The following is a 17999-nucleotide window of genomic DNA, read 5'->3' as shown; positions in this document are numbered from 1 at the left end:
CATCTGAATTATCCCCAACAAAAAGGACTCTGGTTTGTTTGTTTTTTGAAAAGTACTTTTAAACATTTCCCCCCCCCCCCAATTCATTATGGATTATTTCCCAATGCTCTTTTACCATCTTACAGGTCCACCACATATGATAAAACGTTCCCTCAGTCTCACAACGCAGGTTCCTTTCAAGGCCGATGCTATGAATTGCCTCTTTTGCTGCATCAGGATTGCTGATCTGTTCATTATGATGCTGTTATGTTAGGAAGTCAAACCCAATAAATAGAGAATAATCCCTTCTGCGTAGGCTACTCTCCCTTTTGAACTTTTATGGCCGCGGGGGAATCTCACAGGGCCTTCCCAATGCGAGAAAAAATAGCTGGATCTCCATTAAAATAAAAACAAAGGGGGCATTTTTAGTAGCAGAGGAGGCTTAGTGGTAGAGCAGGGGTCAGCAAACTTTTTTAGCAGGGGGCCGGTCCACTGTCCCTCAGACCTTGTGGGGGGCCGGACTAAAATTTTTTTTGGGGAGGGGAATAAACAAATTCCTATACCCCACAAATAACCCAGAGATGCATTTTAAATAAGAGCACACATTCCACTCATCTAAAAACATGCTAAATCCGCGGGCTGGATTTAGAAGGCGATTGGACCGGATCCTGCCTCCGGGCCTTAGTTTGCCTACCCATGTGGTAGAGTCTATGCAGAATTTCCTGGCATCTCCAGGGAGGGCTTGAAAAGACTCCTGTCTGATACCCTGGAGAGCAGCTTCCAACCAGAAGAGATAATACAGTGGTACCTCTGGTTACGTACTTAATTCATTCCGTAGGTCCGTTCTTAACCTGAAATTGTTCTTAACCTGAAGCACCACTTTAGCTAATGGGGCCTCCCGCTGCCGCCGCACCGCCAGATCATGATTTCTGTTCTTATCCTGAAGCAAAGTTCTTAACCTGAAGCGTTATTTCTGGGTTAGCGGAGTATGTATCCTGAAGCATATGTAACCCAAGGTACCACTGTACTGGGCTGGACAGACCAATAGTCTGAGATTATATAAGGAAGCTTCCTTTCATTTCCTGTTTCCCACACTCTCCTCCTCTTCCTCATCACCTGGGTTTTTTCCCTTCCATTGCAGACCTCATGACAGAGATGATGGACCTCACCAGCGACTTGGTTGGCACCGGGATCCCCTTCTTGGACTACAAGTCCTACGCAGAGCGTGTCTTCTTCCCAGGCCACCGCGAGTCGCCGTTGCAAAGGGACCTGGACGTGCCGGAATGCCGGAGGCAGACGGTCGAACAGGGCTTGGTGCAGCTCTCCAACCTCCTCAACAGCAAGCTCTTCCTCACCAAGGTATGTTTTCAGTAACAGGTGCTTTCGTATTGAAGTAAAGCAAAAATCGAGCCTCTCGTAAAATCTTCCAAGGCGGGTCTCGGGCGGCACTAAGGAGGCTGAAGCCATGCTGCGGAACACAGCGCTTGTCCTTCAGAGCAAAAGCCCACTGTGTGCTGCTCAACCTCAAGCTTCTGCTCCTCACTATTGTGGGGTAAATATGAAAGAAATAATTGAATTGTAAGTCAAAAGGGAGACCAAGGGTCATCTAGTCCAAACCCCTGCAATGCAGGCATCTCGACTAAAGTATCCATAGCAGATGGCCATCCAACCTCTGCTTAAAAACCTCCAAGGAAGGAGAGTCCACCACCTCCCGAGGGAGTCCCTTCCACCACCTCATCTAGTGTTGAACAGCTTTTACCAGGGGTCGGCAAGGTTTACCTCGCCTGGGTGGGCTCACTCCCGTGGAGATCGCTCCGTGGGCTGGATCGCGTCTGCACAGACGCGATTTCCGGCGCTGCAGATGCGAGTCCCTGCTCCGCGCTGTGCCTTTTTAGCGCAGCGCGTGGGGACTTGCCAAGCGGGCGGCTCAGTTTGGGGGTGGCTTGTGGGCCGTTTAAATGACCCCCGTGGGCCGCAGGTTGCCGACCCCTGGCTTTTACCATCAAAACGTTCTTCCTGACGTTTAGTCAGAATCTCCTTTCTTGTAACATGAAGCCATTGGTTCGAGTCCTACCCTCCAGAGCAGGAGAAAACAAACTTCCATGTAACAGTTATAGGTAGGTAGCAGTGTTGGTCTGCCAACACTTCTGTTTCAGTGTATCTGAAGAATTGTGCATGCACACGAAAGCTCATACCAAGAACAAACTTAGTTGGTCTCTAAGGTGCTACTGGAAGGATTTTTTTTTTTATTTTTTAGGAAGGAATTTTTATTTTTATTTTTTATTTTGTTCCATGTAACAGCCCTTGAGATATTGGAAGACGGCTCTCATATCTCCTCTCAGTCTCCTCTTTTCCAGGCTGTTTTGTTCACTGCCCGTGTGATGGAGGTGTTCATTTCAACACTTGAACTATCACTTGGTGTTGCAGGCTGGACTGAGGAGGAATGGTTGCCCCCCCCCCTTCTCCTGAACCTTCCCGAGAACTGGAGGACAGTATAGATTTAGAACAGTGGTTTGCGGAAAGACATAGTTCAGAGACTGCAGAGGGTAAAAGCTGGGAAATATTGGAAGAAGAAACACTGGGGGAGAGACAGCTGACAGGCACAGTGTCTTTGGAGAGCATTCCTGAGCCCCAAGGACCAGGCGTGCAGTGAGAGTAGCCGAACAGAAAGCTCAGAGACAGAAAGACCAGATTAGCCAGCGCAGAGATGACGTATGATAAGAGAGACGAAGGGGGTTGGCCTTTGCTCAGAGCAACGCCATCATGGCATAGAGACTACATTCCTTTCTCTCTCTCTCTGAATACTGAATAGATTATGTGTAAGGACTCTTTGTGTCATCTGCCACTGGGGATTCCCTGAGCCTTGACACAGGAGTAGGGAGCTTCTGATTCAGTTCAGCTCTTGAGCATTTCTGGCCCCTCTTGGCCTTTCTAAATTTAACCCCTTCCAGCTTCTAATCTCCATGGTTGTTGTTTTTATGGGAAAGCGAAGGCCCAACCTCTAAAGGACGACCCTGTCAACCAGCTAAAATATCTCATCCCCATCCAATCAGCTGTTTCCTAACAACAGTTCTGTGGTTTTTGTCCCCTCCCTCGATGTGTCCAGTTTATACACACCTTGGAGATCCAGCGCACTTTCTCCCCGAGGGACCGGGCCTACGTCGCATCTCTTCTCACGGTCTCGTTGCACGGGAAGCTCGAGTACTTCACGGACATCCTCAAGACCCTCCTGAATGACCTGGTGGAGCAGTACGTCGCCAAGAACCCCAAACTGATGCTGCGAAGGTGGGCAGGAGAGAGAGAGAGAGAGAGAATAAAGTCCGCCACTTTTTCGGGTGTTGACATCCCCACCTCCCAACTTCATCATGTTTTAGGGGAGAAACGGAGTGCCCAGCATATCTCTGTGGGGAGCAGACATAGAGAAGCATTACTGCAGGCATGTCCAAAGTCCGTTTCGGGGGCCTAATTTGGCCCGCCGGTCGATTTAATCCAGCCCCCGTGGCAGTACAGGTGAAACTCGAAAAATTTGAATATCGTGGAAAAGTCCATTTATGTAAGCAATTGTTTTCATTAGCTACTGGAGTTTAATATATGAGATAGACACATGACACGCAAAGCGAGATATGTCAAGCCTTTATTTGTTATAATTGTGATGATTATGGCACACAACTGATGAAAACCCCAAAGTTGAAATTGTTAATTTGGGGTTCTCATCAGCTGTACGCCATAATCATCACAATTGTAACAAATAAAGGCTTGACATATCTCGCTTTGCATGTCATGAGTCTATCTCATATATTAGTTTCACCTTTTAAGTTGAATTACTGAAAGAAATGAACCTTTCCACGATATTCTAATTTTTCGAGTTTCACCTGTATATGTCCCAGGGTAAAATCCTTAAAAAGCTCAACAACTTTGGTCGGCCCTCACGTATGTTCACTCCATGAAATCCAGCCCTCTTTGAAAAATGTTTGGGCACCCCTGCGTTACTGTCTCTTTTGAGCTGTGAGATAGAAGCAGGGTGGATTTGATTTAAATGATTGATTCAAATCACGATTTAAATCACTAGTCAGTAAGACTTGATTTCAGTCTTTTCTTTTCTTTTTACAAAAAGACTCATTTTGCTGGTATAATCTTAATATTTACAACCAGATGAAGGTTTCGTTTTTGGAATAATGAATTTTCAGAGTAGTTTTCACAGTTGTATCAAAATTACTGATTCGGTTGGTTGTACTATTAGAAATACATAGGCAGATAATTATGAAATTATGGTGAGGTTTAATAAGTCAGCTCTTTATATTTGGACAACTTTTCTGCTGTACTTTATTGGAAGGAGAAAAATAACCATTTCCTTATTAACAATTTAAACAATTCATTTAACTAAAACAATAACATTCTAGCATATGTTATCCATGTTTGTTAACTGATGTGGTCAAACAATTTTTTTAACACAAACGTAGACTTGAGTTTTACCACACATGAAAAACTTAAAACAAACCCTTATTTCCTGATGAATAGCCTTTGGACTATAATGTAACTTAAATTGAAAACTATATCTAGAAAGATTTTTCCTCCAAAAGCATTTTATTTTAAAAAACCCAATTTAAATAAAAAAAAATCTGTTTTATTTTTTTTATTTAAAAAAAAACCAATTTACATATTTAAGAAAATTCATTTTAAAAAGTCATTGATTTTTATCCACCCTGGACAGAAGCCTAATAAATTTGGTTTCTCTTTCAGGACAGAGACAGTGGTGGAGAAGCTGCTGACAAACTGGATGTCCATCTGCCTATACACATTCGTGAGGGTAAGACATCCTCCTAGTCATCCATGGGGAGAGGTCAAGGTGGAGTTTGTATGTCCTGCTGGAACAGAGCTAGCTAAAATGGCCCCCTCCAGTTGATGTCAGACTACAGTTCCCATCAGCCCTAGCTAGCATGGCCAACGGTCGGGGAATGATGGGAATAAGGCCAACTGCGTCAGGAGAGCACTGAGATCCAGCACCGAGGGCCTTCTGGTGGCTCCCTCACTGCGAGAAGCAAAGCTACAGGGAACCAGGCAGAGGGCCTTCTCGGTGGTGGCACCCGCCCTGTGGAACGCCCTCCCATCAGGGGTCCGAGAGATAAACAACTACCTGTCATTTAGAAAATACCTGAAGGCAGCCCTGTTTAGGGAAGTTTTTAATCTGTGATTTTGTATTTTTTGATATTTGTTGGAAGCTGCCCAGAGTGGCCAGGGAGACCCAGCCAGATGAGCGGGGTATAAATAATAATAAATTATTATTATTATTATTATTATTATTATTATTATGCTGCCAACTTCCTGTGCGGTTGGCCTGCTGTTGTCATCTGAATAACTCAATAAGGCCCATCCCCATGAGGCTGGGGACAGCTGTCAAAATCTCTTGGCCTGCAGGGAGAAGCAAGATCTCCAAGAACCTTTATCCCAAGATAAAGGTGGCCAGAGCAGGGGAACAGGATTCAGAGGTGGCCCCGGTGCAGGAGCCCAACACATTAAAGCCCAGGCCATATAAAGGTTGGCCGTCTTGACACACAAGGAACATTTTCCCTTCAGAACAGTGAAATGTGGATCAACACAACCCCTCCTTTGACTGCACTAGTCTGAAACCAAGATGCGTTCAAGCCAGCTGCTGGCTCAATCGGCTTTTACTCAGACCTGCGAGCCCACCGTGATTATTATTTATTATTATTAATTACATTTGTATAACGCCCTACACCTGCAGGTCTCAGGGCAGTGACAACATAAAATCACAATATAAAAAACACAAAATACATAATAAATAAGAACAAAAACAAGCTCCCCGACACATTTTAAAAGGACATTGGATGTCAAATCAGCCAAAGGACTGGTTAAAGAGGAACATTTTTAACGTTTTAAAAAGGAACCGTGGCTCAGTGCTTTTTCAGACCTATCGCCCACCTTCAGCGCAAACGTGCATTTTGGGATTAATTAATTTTTTTCACCCTGTATTTCAGTGGCGTGATGCTACTGGTGTGACCCACTTTAGGTGAATCTGGGACCCACGGGTTGGTCTCAGCCCACTTGACCTGGCTTGGTTAGATGTTTCCACCTGGCCTGTTTCTGTAGTGAGATGGCCCAGAATGGCAGGTAGAAGCTCCCAGAGCTGCTGTGTTGTGTCTGATGAGGCGTTTCTCCATTTCTCCGCTAGGACTCTGTTGGAGAGCCTCTCTATATGCTCTTCCGGGGCATAAAGCACCAGGTGGATAAGGGGCCAGTGGACTGGGTGACGGGAAAGGCGAAGTACACCCTGAATGACAACCGCCTTCTCAGAGAAGACCTGGAATACCGCACACTGGTGAGAGCGACCAAAGTCCTGCTGGGGAGAAAGGCCCTCCTAGAAACGGTCTCTCATTCAGCTTCTCTGGCCACCCAAATGCATACCTCATCTTCTGGCCCTCTGCCCTTTCCTTCACTGAGAGCCAGTGTGGTGTAGTGGTTAAGAGCGTTAGACTCTTAATCTGGTGAACCGGGTTCACGTCTCCGCTCCTCCACATGCAGCTGCTGGGTGACCTTGGGCTAGTCACACTTCTCTGAAGTCTCTCAGCCTCACTCACCTCACAGAGTGTCTGTTGTGGGGGAGGAAGGGAAAGGAGAATGTGAGCCGCTTTGAGACTCCTTTGGGTAGTGATAAAGCGGGATATCAAATCCAAACTCTTCTTCTTCCTCTTTACAGAGCTAACAGTTCCAAGAGTTCCCTGGGAAGAGGGATGGACTGTTAAATCAGAAAATTGTAACTCTGGAAATTGAATAGGGTGTCTCCTAACAACTCTCAGCACCCTTAACAAACTACTGCTCCCAGAATTCTTTGCAGTGTGTTCCTTTGCACCACAGCAGCACCGCCACTCACCTTTATAGTGCTTATTCAGTGTTTGGGCCTCAAGAAACAGTTGGGCGAGTGGAGTGCCGCTGAGTCAGCTCATCTTTGCTCGCCTTGTTTTTTTTGCAGACCTTGACAGCCTTGGCTCAAACTGGAAGCACGGTGGGAGGACCAGAGGGCTCCCAAGGGGTGTTGGTGAAGGCGCTGGATTGCGACACCATCACCCAAGTGAAGGAGAAGATTCTCGACCAGGTCTACAAAGGGACACCTTACTGCCACCGGCCAGACCCAGACACGCTTGATTTGGGTGAGTAGAATTCCAGGCAATGGAGGAAAGAGCGATTATGGTGGGACTCTGCTCTGCGGTACGGTACCCCAAAGTACCAAGGAGATGGACTATCTGGCTGTAGGACAGGGATGGAGGGAGCCTGTAGCCACCCAACTGATGCTGGACTTCAATTCCCATCATTCCTGACTATTGGCCGTGCTGACTGAAGCTGATGGGAGTTGCAGCCCAGCAGTCTGGAGGGCCACAGGTTTTCCCATCCCTGCTGTGGGGAACATGATACATAGAGGAAGTGTCTCCCGCCCCCGTGCTCATTATGGGTTTGTAGCTGCCGCAGTGAAGTCTGGTCCATTAGGGTGAAGGAGGCACTGCCAGACCAACCTTACTCTCCCTTCTTCCAGCTTCCACCTGCCTGCATTCTTACTAGGGTGGTTCTGCTTGCCAGCTTCCTCCTCCTCAGTCTCAGTGTTGTTCTTGTAAAACTAAGCAGGGAAGAGAAGGTGGGGGACAAAACTGGATCGGGCTGCACCTACTGTTGATCTCCCTGCCTTCCTCTCTCCCCATCTGGACACGAGCCACTTCTAAGCTGCCTGCCTCCGCTCTGTGCTGTTCTCCAACCTGGTTATTGATTTTTGTGTCCCCTCTCTCCCCCCGTCCCCCCGTTTCTGATGGTGCTAGAGTGGAGATCAGGTCTGGCTGGCCACCTCATCCTCTCCGATGAGGACGTGACTTCTGTTGTCCAGGGAACCTGGAAGCGTCTGAACACACTGCAACACTACAAGGTGAGGGAGAATTATCGTTGGCCTTTGGCCTTCCTCTACAGTGGGTGGCTTGGCTCAGTGCATGGGTTGCCTTGAGCTGTTTTTCCCCCAAGGACCTTTTTTTGGAGCGCCCTGGTTCTCCAGATTCGGCCTCTTCTTGACCTCTGGGATCTGGTGAAAGGAAGGTCCTACTCTGTGGCAGGGGGCTGGGCTTCCTGGCCTTTTGGTCCTTTCCCACTTAAGATTCTGTGTTGTGCATCCTGCCATTGCATTTGCTCCCCTATCCCACCCTGAATTTATGAAAATGCAGGATTGTGATGAGCCACTACAGGATCCTCCAGTAGGGGCTGCATGATGACATGATGACATTTTTATTATATAGAGAGAAAAGAGGAATGCGCGGTGCTGCCTAACTCAGTTTCCCCCTTCACTCTCAGGTGACCGATGGAGCCACTGTTGCTCTTGTTCCTCGTATGACCAAGCATCTTCCCAGGGAGAATCAGGACTATATCCCTGGAGAGAGTAAGTCGCTCTAAAACTCTTGTTTAAACGTTGGAGGAAAATCTGGAGAAATGATCAGTGCCAGCTTGGGTGGGCAGAAGGTAAATCTCTGAATGCTTGTCAGTAGATCAGAAAATATTCTGGCTGCCGCTTGTTTTAACAATAGCAACAACAGAAAGCCTCCACATTTCCCCTGTAAATTAGGCTGATGAAATGAAGAAAGCTTCTGGAAGAAACTAGGACTGGATTTTTGTAAGGCAGGACTGTGAGCTCAGCTCTGATAAATGGAACAGAGTCCCTCAGAAGGTGTTTACATATTATTTATACACAAAGCAGCACACGTCGTTTTGGATAGAAATTCCCATCACTTCGCCTAACCAGATGAGGGCATAGGTGGGAAATACCCAAATCAGGCATAGGCAAAACTCCAGCCCTCCAGATGTTTGGGACTACAATCCCCATCATCCCTATTTACAGGACCAGCGGTCAGGGATGATGGGAATTGTAGTCTCAAACATATGGAGGGCCGGAGTTTGCCTATGCCTGACCCAAATCTTACAGACAGCTTCTCTTTCTGGGCTCAGAGCCCAGCACCCCAAGCCCACAGATAAGGATAACATCAAAGAAAGCCAATTAGCTTAATATCAAAGCAAGTGAATATAAACATATATGAGCTCACTGCTGCAATAACTGCCCATTAATTGTGGGGTTATCTTGACTACCAAGATGGCGCTTGCAGAGCTTCCTGAACAGTTCACCTTTGGTTCAACACAATTCTGTAAGCTTGGAAGTCTGCCTGCCCCTGCATCAGAGAGGCGAAATAAGAAATGGTCTGTCATTTGCTTACAAGGATCTACAGTATGTGGTGTGGTAGTCGGAGCATTGAGTGCATTGAGCACACCTGCATTCAAATCCCTGTTTGACCATGAAGCTTTTGGGAGTGGCCGCCGAGACCACATAACACCGGTCCTGAAAGACCTACATTGGCTCCCAGTACGTTTCCGAGCACAATTCAAAGTGTTGGTGCTGACCTTTAAAGCCCTAAATGGCCTTGCCCCATTATACCTGAAGGAGCGTCTCCACCCCCATCGTTCGGCCCGGACACTGAGGTCTAGCTCCAAGGGCCTTCTGGTGGTTCCCTCACTACGAGAAGCAAAGTTACAGGGAACCAGGCAGAGGGCCTTCTCGGTGGTGGCACCGCCCTGTGGAACGCCCTCCCATCAGGTGTGAAGGAAATAAATAACTATCTGACGTTTAGAAGACATCTGAAGGCAGCCCTGTTTAGGGAAGTTTTTAATGTCTGATGTTTTAATGTATTTTTAATCTTTTGTGGGAAGCCACCCAGAGTGGTTGGGGAAACCCAGCCAGATGGGCGAAGTATAAATACATTATTAATAATGTTGTTGTTGTTGTTGTTGTTGTTGTTGTCAGTTTTTGTCTGTCTGTCTGTCTCTCTCTCTCTCTCTCACACACACACACACACACACAGATCTACCTCACAGGATTGTTGTGAGAATGAATGGTAGGCGGGCAGGAGCCATCTATTCCATCTTGGTCCCTTTTGGGAAAAAAGACAGAATGAAAATATTTATAAAGAAAGACAATACCCAGTTCCAAATTCTAAACATTTGTTGGTGTTTACCGCTTTGTGCGTTATAGAGACCCCAATGCTGGAGGATGCTGATGAGGGTGGGATGAAGCTCTGGCACCTGGTGAAACCGACAGAGGAGCCTGAGCTGCCTAAACATCGGCGAGGCAGCGTCCGGGAGAGAGAGAGGGCCAAGGCTATTCCTGAGATCTATCTCACCCGCCTCCTCTCCATGAAGGTAAGAAGGATCTCTCTGCTCGCCTCCTCCCATTCCTGGTATCCTTTCAGGCTGCAACCCTAGGCATGCTTTCCCGGGCATAAGCCCCAGTGAAAAAGCAGAGGAACTTTACCTCTGAGTAAGCATGCACAGAATTGCACTGCTAGCCCTGTGCATTGCGACTTGGCATCGCTGACATTGTTGCATCCTGGGACCTTATCCCACGATGCCCCACTGAACCTACCTGGGGGAAAGGCAGTAATCTGGAAACGAAAAAAAACGCTGCTTTTACATGGCTGCATCTGTCAGTTCTGATGCATTTCACAATTTAGCGTTTGTTTTTCCATGATGCATTGATAATTTATGTTATATATAAGTTATCAGAAATTGCTATTATTCATTGATAATTGCTACTGTCATTGCTTATGGCATGTACATAAAAGCTCTGTCGCTCATAAGCAAAGGCTTAGAGGAGGGGTACATTTTCCACAGAGGGTGCAAGACCCTTAACCTCCACTCCAGCGGTCTTCAGTTTCCGATTACAGTGGTACCTTGGTTTTCAAACGCCTTGGTACTCAAACAACTTGGAACTCAAACACTGCAAACCCGGAAGTAAGTTTGAGAACCAGGGTACCACTGTACAGTCTGAGCAGCCTTTTATGTAAAGAAAAGAAGACCAAAGTACCCCACCCCAAACAACGATGGGAATCCATGTAGCTTGGCAGTTCTTCCTTGCTGGCTCCGTGCTGGAAAAACACCACTGTAGATGTTTCTTAATGGTTTGTCTCTTTCTACCTGGGTTGTTTGCCTGCAGGGGACGATGCAGAAGTTTGTAGACGACCTGTTCCAGGTGATCCTCAGTACCTCCCGTCCCGTCCCGCTGGCTGTGAAGTACTTCTTTGACCTCTTGGATGATCAAGCGCTGAGCCATGGGATCACGGACCCAGAGACCATCCACATCTGGAAGACAAACAGGTGTGCAGCCCAAGCTGCGGCCTAGAGCGGAATATCCCACTGGGGTCTGCCTTCTGCTGCCATGCTCTCCACTTCCCTGTGACGGAGAATACTCTAGCACAGGGGTCAGCAAAGTTTTTCAGCAGGGGGCCGGTCCACTGTCCCTCAGACCTTGTGGGTGGTGGACTATATTTTTTTGGGGGGGGGGGAGAGAAATGAACAAATTCCTATGCCCCACAAATAACCCAGAGATGCATTTTTAATAAAAGGACACATTCTACTCATGTAAAAACACGCTGATTCCCGGACCGTCCGCGGGCCGGATTTAGAAGGCAATTGGGCCGGATCCAGCCCCCGGGCCTTAGTTTGCTTACCCATGCTCTAGCAGAACTTTGACAAAACCCATCTCTGCTGCCCCTAATGGGGCATGGGGTTGTCGCTATGGGCCAGGATTGCAATTGGGTTGTGAGTTTTGGCCCCTGTTCACTGGGCTACCCTAGTTCAGCTCCCGAAGCACTTACTGTATTTTACGCTCCATAAGACGCACCTTTTCCCTCCTAAAAAGGAAGGGAAAATCCCTGTGCGCCTTATGGAGCGAAGGCTTCACTCGCGCGGCCTCCCCCCATCCCCCGCCGCATTCGGCGGGAGGTGGGGAGAGGCAGCGGCGATGTTGCTGGATCGTGCCAGTACCTCCGTTCGCCGAAAGGTGCTGGGCACGATCCAGCAACATCTCCGCTGCCTCCCCCACCTCCCGCCGAACGCGGCGGGGGATGGGGGGAGGCAGCGGGAAGCGAAGGGGATGTTGCTGGGTTGTGCCAGGTGCTGGCATGATCCAGCAACATCCCCTTCGCTTTCTGCTGCCTCTCCCCATCCCCCGCCGCATTCGGTGGGAGGTGGGAGGCAGCTGCAATGCCTGCTTTTGGCATCGGTGGGCGGCAGGGAGGTTGGTGGAGGATTTCCTCCACCACCCCACACACTGCCCTCCGATCCCAAAGGTGTGGGGTGGTGGAGAAAACAACGGGGATGCTGCTGCTTTCTCCACCACCCCGCGCGCTGATGCCAAAAGCAGGCTCATCCCCGCATGCTTTAAAGGGACATGGGGAGGAGGGGAGAAACGGAGCGTGGTCCGGAGCGCCTTATGGACTGAAAAATATGGTGCTCATAGGACTCCCATCGCATGCCAGTGTGTTGACCGTTTCCTCTTCTCTCCTCAGCCTTCCCCTGAGGTTCTGGATCAACATAATCAAGAACCCCCAGTTTGTATTTGACGTGCAGACATCGGACAATGTGGATGCTGTGCTCCTGGTCATCGCTCAGACCTTCATGGACTCCTGCACTCTTGCTGACCACAAACTGGGCCGGGTGAGTTTGGAGAAGGCATGGGCGGTTCCCTTGAGTTTCTGCTTTGACGTCAGTTGGGAAAAAATATGGTAGCCATATGCTTTCCACGCCATCTTTTCCTGGTGCGAGTCAAGTGGGGCTGTTCCCTTTTGTTGCAGAGGATCCAGGCATTCCTCTGCTGTGGGCGTGTTGCCTTTCTCCCGAGCACAACCCACAGTGCTTTATTGCTCAGAAAATGAGCTTCTCTCCAGCACTGACGCAACCTGTCAGAGAATCGTAGGGAAAGGGCCCAAAGGGGACCCATCTCCCTTGCAGTGCAGGAACCGTACGGTTGCACAACTCCTGGCTAGTACCTGCCATGCAAAAGACGCCGAGGGACACGACTCCAGCCCATTTTTGTTGTTGCTGCTGCAATGTCTCCGTTGTCGTTCATTGTAATGTGAGTGCAGAGCTCCTGCCCGCAATTACTGTTTTAAAAAACGGGTGGCGGCAGAATGTGAGGCTTCCTCTCTGCAGCCAGAGTGGCTGCCCAAACCAATTTTTTGCTTTCAGCAGGGAATTTGTCAGTCACTGTGTGCACCTTAGGGCGCTCAGAACAGGCCTTCCGAACCTGGTGGACTCCAGAACTTCTGGGCTATGATTTCCGTCATTCCTGAGCGTTTGGCCATGATGGCAGAGACGGAAGGGAGTTGGGGAGTGCTAACAACATCCTAAACTTACCCAGCTCTTTCAAATTTTCCTCTTTCAAACTTTCCTTGTCCTATTCATCGCTGCCGCCATTTGGATAACCGTTATCATGACACCTAAAAATTTTGCTGGGTGTCGTTACTAATGCCTTGCTCCCTTTGTGGCGTTTCCAGGATTCTCCAATTAACAAGCTTCTCTACGCCCGTGACATTCCACGTTACAAGCAGATGGTGGAAAGGTAAGGAGGAGGGCCAGGGATGTGCCTAGAAAGAAAAGGAAGGAAACAGGGTAAATAAATGAATGGTTATCGTTCTTTATCTCCTGCAGGTACTATGCAGATATCCGCCAAACCATCTCTGCAAGTGACCAGGAAATGAATTCTGCCCTGGCTGAACTCTCACGAGTAAGTTACATCGCAGTCTTTTTTTCCTTTCTCTGTTTTCCTCCTGCTGAGCCAAGACCTCTGTAGGAGCCTTCTTTTGGAACGGAAGAAGAGTCATGCTGGATCAAGGCTGTCAGAGGGCTGCCCTCATCTCAAGGCAAGGAGTTGCCAGGGCTTTATCAGTATCGCGAACCCCCGTCTCCACTGCTGAGCAATTCGTCTTCTTCCAGTGAGGAAGGCAGCGATCCCTCTAGTGGGGAGGGAGAGATGGGACTGGGAAATAGGAGTCAGGGCTCTGACAGGGAGAGCACCAAGCAGAGGCTGGAGGGGGAGGCACCTCCTCCGTCTCCCCACTTGCGCGGGGGGGGAAGGCATAGAGGGGGGAGGCGGGGGTTCCGCATCCCGTGGCTTTTATGCTGGGCAAAGAACCGGAAGGGATCATTCCCGGACTCTGCCGAAGGATGAGCTGGACGTCTTTTATTTAGCTGCACTGTACATATCTGCACAATAAAGAAACCAAGTTTCAGAACCCTCTGCGTCAGGCTGGTTACTCATGAGCAGCCACTGAACACCTTACAAAGGCAATCATAGAATTGTGGAGTTGGAAGGGACCATGAGGGCCGTGTAAATCCAGCCCCCCTGCAATGCAGGAATCTTGTGCCCAACGTGGGGCTCGAACCCGCGGCCTTGAGATTAAGAGTCTCATGCTCTTCCTACCAGCTGAGCTATCCCAGGCGAGAGGATGCTGGCCCATCCGATCCAGCATCCTATTTTCACAGTGGTCACCCAGATGCCTGTAGGATCTGAGCACAAGAGGCCTCTCCCTTCCTGCCGTTTCCAGCAACTAGTATTCAGAAGCATTGCTGCCCTTGTGGCTGGTAGCCAAAAATAGCCTTCTCTTCCATGAATTTTTCCGCCCCTCTAAAGTTACTAGGTCAGGTTGCATAACGGGCACAGAAGCAGCAATGGCATTGGAGTTGCTCTCTGTCGCCCTTGTCTTCCATTGCAGAGATGCATACTTGACATAATTGTACGCCACCTTTCTGTAGTTGAAACCGTGCTCAAGGTGGCTGGCAATGCAAAACAAAAAACACGTAATTACAACATAACAAAAGCAGTCATAAACAATAAATGAAGCATCAAAAAATACGCATAAGATCTAAAATAAGGATGCCCCCCAAAAAATTTACATTGATAACAGGAAACTCTGCCCCCACCAACAAAAAACCCTAAATAATGTAGGAACTTTTATATATAATATAGCAGGGTTAAACGTTTCCTTGTTTAAATTGACACAGCAGCAAGCGGATTGCTGACTTGTTCGAGTCCTTATTAATAGTTATGTCTTCTACCTTCCTGCCTTCTTGGTTGTTAATCACTTTTGGCCCTCTTAAAAGGAAAATACACATGAATGGTAACAAAATAAACTAGTTTACTGTCAGATTCATTGTGTACATACTTAGGATACAAAAGATATAAACTATATAATAGATGTTGTTGTTGTTCAGTCATTCAATTGTGTCCGACTCTTGGTGACCCCATGGACCAGAGCACGCCAGGCACGCCTATCTTTCACTGCCTCCCACAGTTTGACCAAACTCATGCTAGTAGCTTCAAGAACACTGATAATAGATATTAGGTAAAGGTAAAGGGACCCCTGGCCATCAGGTCCAGTCGTGTCCGACTCTGGGGTTGCGGTGCTCATCTCGCTCTATAGGCCGAGGGAGCCGGCGTTTGTCCGCAGACAGCTTCCGGGTCATGTGGCCAGCATGACAAAGCCACTTCTGGCAAACCAGAGCAGCGCACGGAAACGCCGTTTACCTTCCCGCTGGAGCGGTCCCTATTTATCTACTTGCACTTTGACGTGCTTTCGAACTGCTAGGTGGGCAGGAGCTGGGACCAAGCAACGGGAGCTCACCCCGCCGTGGGGATTCGAACCGCCGACCTTCTGATCAGCAAGCCCTAGACTGTGGTTTAACCCACAGCGCCACCTGGGTCCCTGATAATAGATATTAGTGAGTCCTAAAAAGACTCCATCAGAGCATTTACTATGGTACTTAACATTTCTATCAGCAGCAGCCTAACCGACCAACGGACCAAAATGACAGTCACATAGAGGCAGTTAGTCCTCTCTTAGAATGTTGGATTTTACAGATATATCCCACAAATAATACCCCGGACCAAGAGTCTGTTCAGCAGCCTCTGCTTTTGTAGCTGGAGTCAGTCAGGGCCCCGCCCTCCCAGGCCAGGAGGGGAAAAGGTCTGCAAAGGCAAGGAGCAGGTCTCTCAGACAAGATGGAGCCGAGATAACATCGTGGCCCTCCATCCCAGCTTCCTTGCATCTGGGGCTTCCAACTCCCCTGAAGCAACTCTGTTAGGGCAGAGGTTATTGCAATGAAAATAAGTGTTAGCTTGTGGGCTGGGGCTGTACCTTAATGAAAGAGCACAAGTTTGGATGCAGAAGGTTCCCAGGTTCGGACCTTAGCATCTTCCAGTTAAATATATCAGATAGCAGGTGATGGGAAGGACCTCTGCACGAGGCCTTGGAGAACCGTTGCCCGTCGGAGCAGACAGAACTGGGCTAGGTGGTCAAGTTGTCTGTCCTAGTTCTATAAATTTAAGGCATGTTCCATAGATCCATTGAGCGTTTCTTGCCATGAAGTGACTTCACATTATTATTGCCAGCCCTGTTTGCAACTTGGGCCACCACAAAACCAATGAAAGTGACTCAGTGGGGGGGACGCGACGGGACAGGATGTTACTCTCTTGGTGACTGTTAACCTGTCCTCTCTCGGTTACAGAATTACTCAGGTGACCTCAATTCCTTGGTGGCTCTGCATGAACTCTACAAGTACATCAACAAGTACTATGACCAGGTAAACATGGCTCATATTTTAATGTGGTCCCAAAAACTTCCTTGTAAGGGAAAGGAACATTTTTCTGGCCAGGCGCCACATGGCCGTGGTGGGTGGGGCCAGAGGCAAAGGTGGGGAGGGCAGTGGGTGCAGATTTCATCTTTGTACTACATTTAGCCCACAGGGGTTAATGGTTCATAAGACTCATGTTTCTCAGTTCATTTCGTTGCTGTCGTTACTCAGTGGCACAACAAACACGCAACGAGGAAAATTGCAGACTGGGTGTAAATGAGCCCACTGCCCCCACAGAAACTCTGTGGCTCCCCTGGAACTCGAAACTGCTTCCTCCGCCAAATGATTTGTTTTGGTGCTTGTCACTTGGCCGCTGAGAGGATGTGGAAGTGGGGAGATAATTGAGAGCAGGAGGGAGAACGAATCAAGCTGACCCCACACCTCAAAGAGGAAAGCATTCCTTAATCGGGGTGCCTCTACCAAAAAGGCCCTGCTCCTCCTGGATGCCAACAAGGAAGGCACCCAGAGCAGGGGCCCTCCTAAAGATCATCATCATCATCATATATTATTTATACCCCGCCCATCTGGCTGGGTTTCCCCAGCCACTCTGGCCAGCTTCCAGCAGAATACTAAAATACAGTGTAGGTTCGCATTGTAGCTTATTGATGGAGATTCTGGCCTCTAGCAATCCATGCACCGAGCCTTCAGAGGCCTCCCTAGGATGCAGAGCACCCGCTGCTCCCCCCCCCACCAAACAAAACCAAAAATCTGGCTCTAGAGGCGAAGGCGATCGCTACCAGCTAACAGCTAACAGCTCCAGGTTTCCTCTCCCCGCAGATCATCACCGCCTTGGAGGAGGACCCGACGGCGCAGAAGATGCAGCTGGGCTACCGCCTGCAGCAGATCGCCGCCGCCGTAGAGAACAAAGTCACGGACTTGTGATGTGCACAAGGGGACAGTCAGCCAGGCGGGGGGAGGGGGCAGGTGGCACCTGCTGCTGCATCCGGGACCAGGCACGCCACACCGACGACGTGGAAGGAGGGAGGAGCAGCAGCAGACCAGGAAATGCCAAGCGCCGTGGAGGGCCGAGGGTGCCAGAGAACTTTATTCTTCTTTTTTCCTTTTTTTTTTTTGCAACAATAATGATGATGATGATAATGGACTTTAGGGGAGTGTCTCCCTCCTCAGAAGCTGTGGGCTCCTCCCGTTCAGCTTGAGCCAGGAGGCCGGGAGTTACGAATGTGCCAAGAGGGTTAGAGACTAGTGTAGCCACGCAGGCGGCGATTTTTTGCCTCGTCGCCTGAAGCCAAGGCTCGGGCAGCAGCCTCTGGATTTGGGCAAGCTTCCTCCAGGCTCCCTTTCGCCCTGAGAAGAGACAGCATCCCACTGCCTAAGCAATCAGAGAAGCGGGGAAGCATCCCTTCCCTGGCACATCAAAGCAGACTGGGACCAAGCGAAAGGGAAGAGGCTTGAGGATGGAGGGCAGAGGAGCCCTGCCACTAGCTGGGACCCTGCCGAGATTCCTGGAACAGCACAGAGGAGCCTGTGCCAGCCTTGCTCACCCACACCTGGTTGGG

General features: G+C 49.0%; 1 protein-coding gene across 1 annotated transcript in view; it reads left to right on the top strand.

Annotated features, from left to right (window-relative positions):
• The window catches only part of PLXNB1 (plexin B1), a 131657-nt gene extending 114102 nt beyond the window's left edge, over positions 1–17555 (top strand). The window contains exons 26-39 of the mRNA XM_033141439.1: positions 1121–1338; positions 3086–3264; positions 4720–4786; positions 6170–6316; positions 6968–7145; positions 7803–7906; positions 8323–8407; positions 10046–10212; positions 11006–11166; positions 12360–12507; positions 13347–13411; positions 13501–13576; positions 16357–16431; positions 17260–17555. Of these exons, the coding sequence (XP_032997330.1) occupies positions 1121–1338; positions 3086–3264; positions 4720–4786; positions 6170–6316; positions 6968–7145; positions 7803–7906; positions 8323–8407; positions 10046–10212; positions 11006–11166; positions 12360–12507; positions 13347–13411; positions 13501–13576; positions 16357–16431; positions 17260–17364 (1775 nt within the window). The 3' untranslated portion in view covers positions 17365–17555. The remainder of the gene's footprint in view (positions 1–1120; positions 1339–3085; positions 3265–4719; positions 4787–6169; positions 6317–6967; positions 7146–7802; positions 7907–8322; positions 8408–10045; positions 10213–11005; positions 11167–12359; positions 12508–13346; positions 13412–13500; positions 13577–16356; positions 16432–17259) is intronic.
• Positions 17556–17999: the final 444 nt, after the last annotated feature.

Source organism: Lacerta agilis, chromosome 2 (assembly GCF_009819535.1).
Source record: "Lacerta agilis isolate rLacAgi1 chromosome 2, rLacAgi1.pri, whole genome shotgun sequence".
NCBI classification, from domain to species: Eukaryota; Metazoa; Chordata; class Lepidosauria; order Squamata; family Lacertidae; genus Lacerta; species Lacerta agilis.
This window is presented reverse-complemented; position numbering and strand designations above follow the sequence as displayed.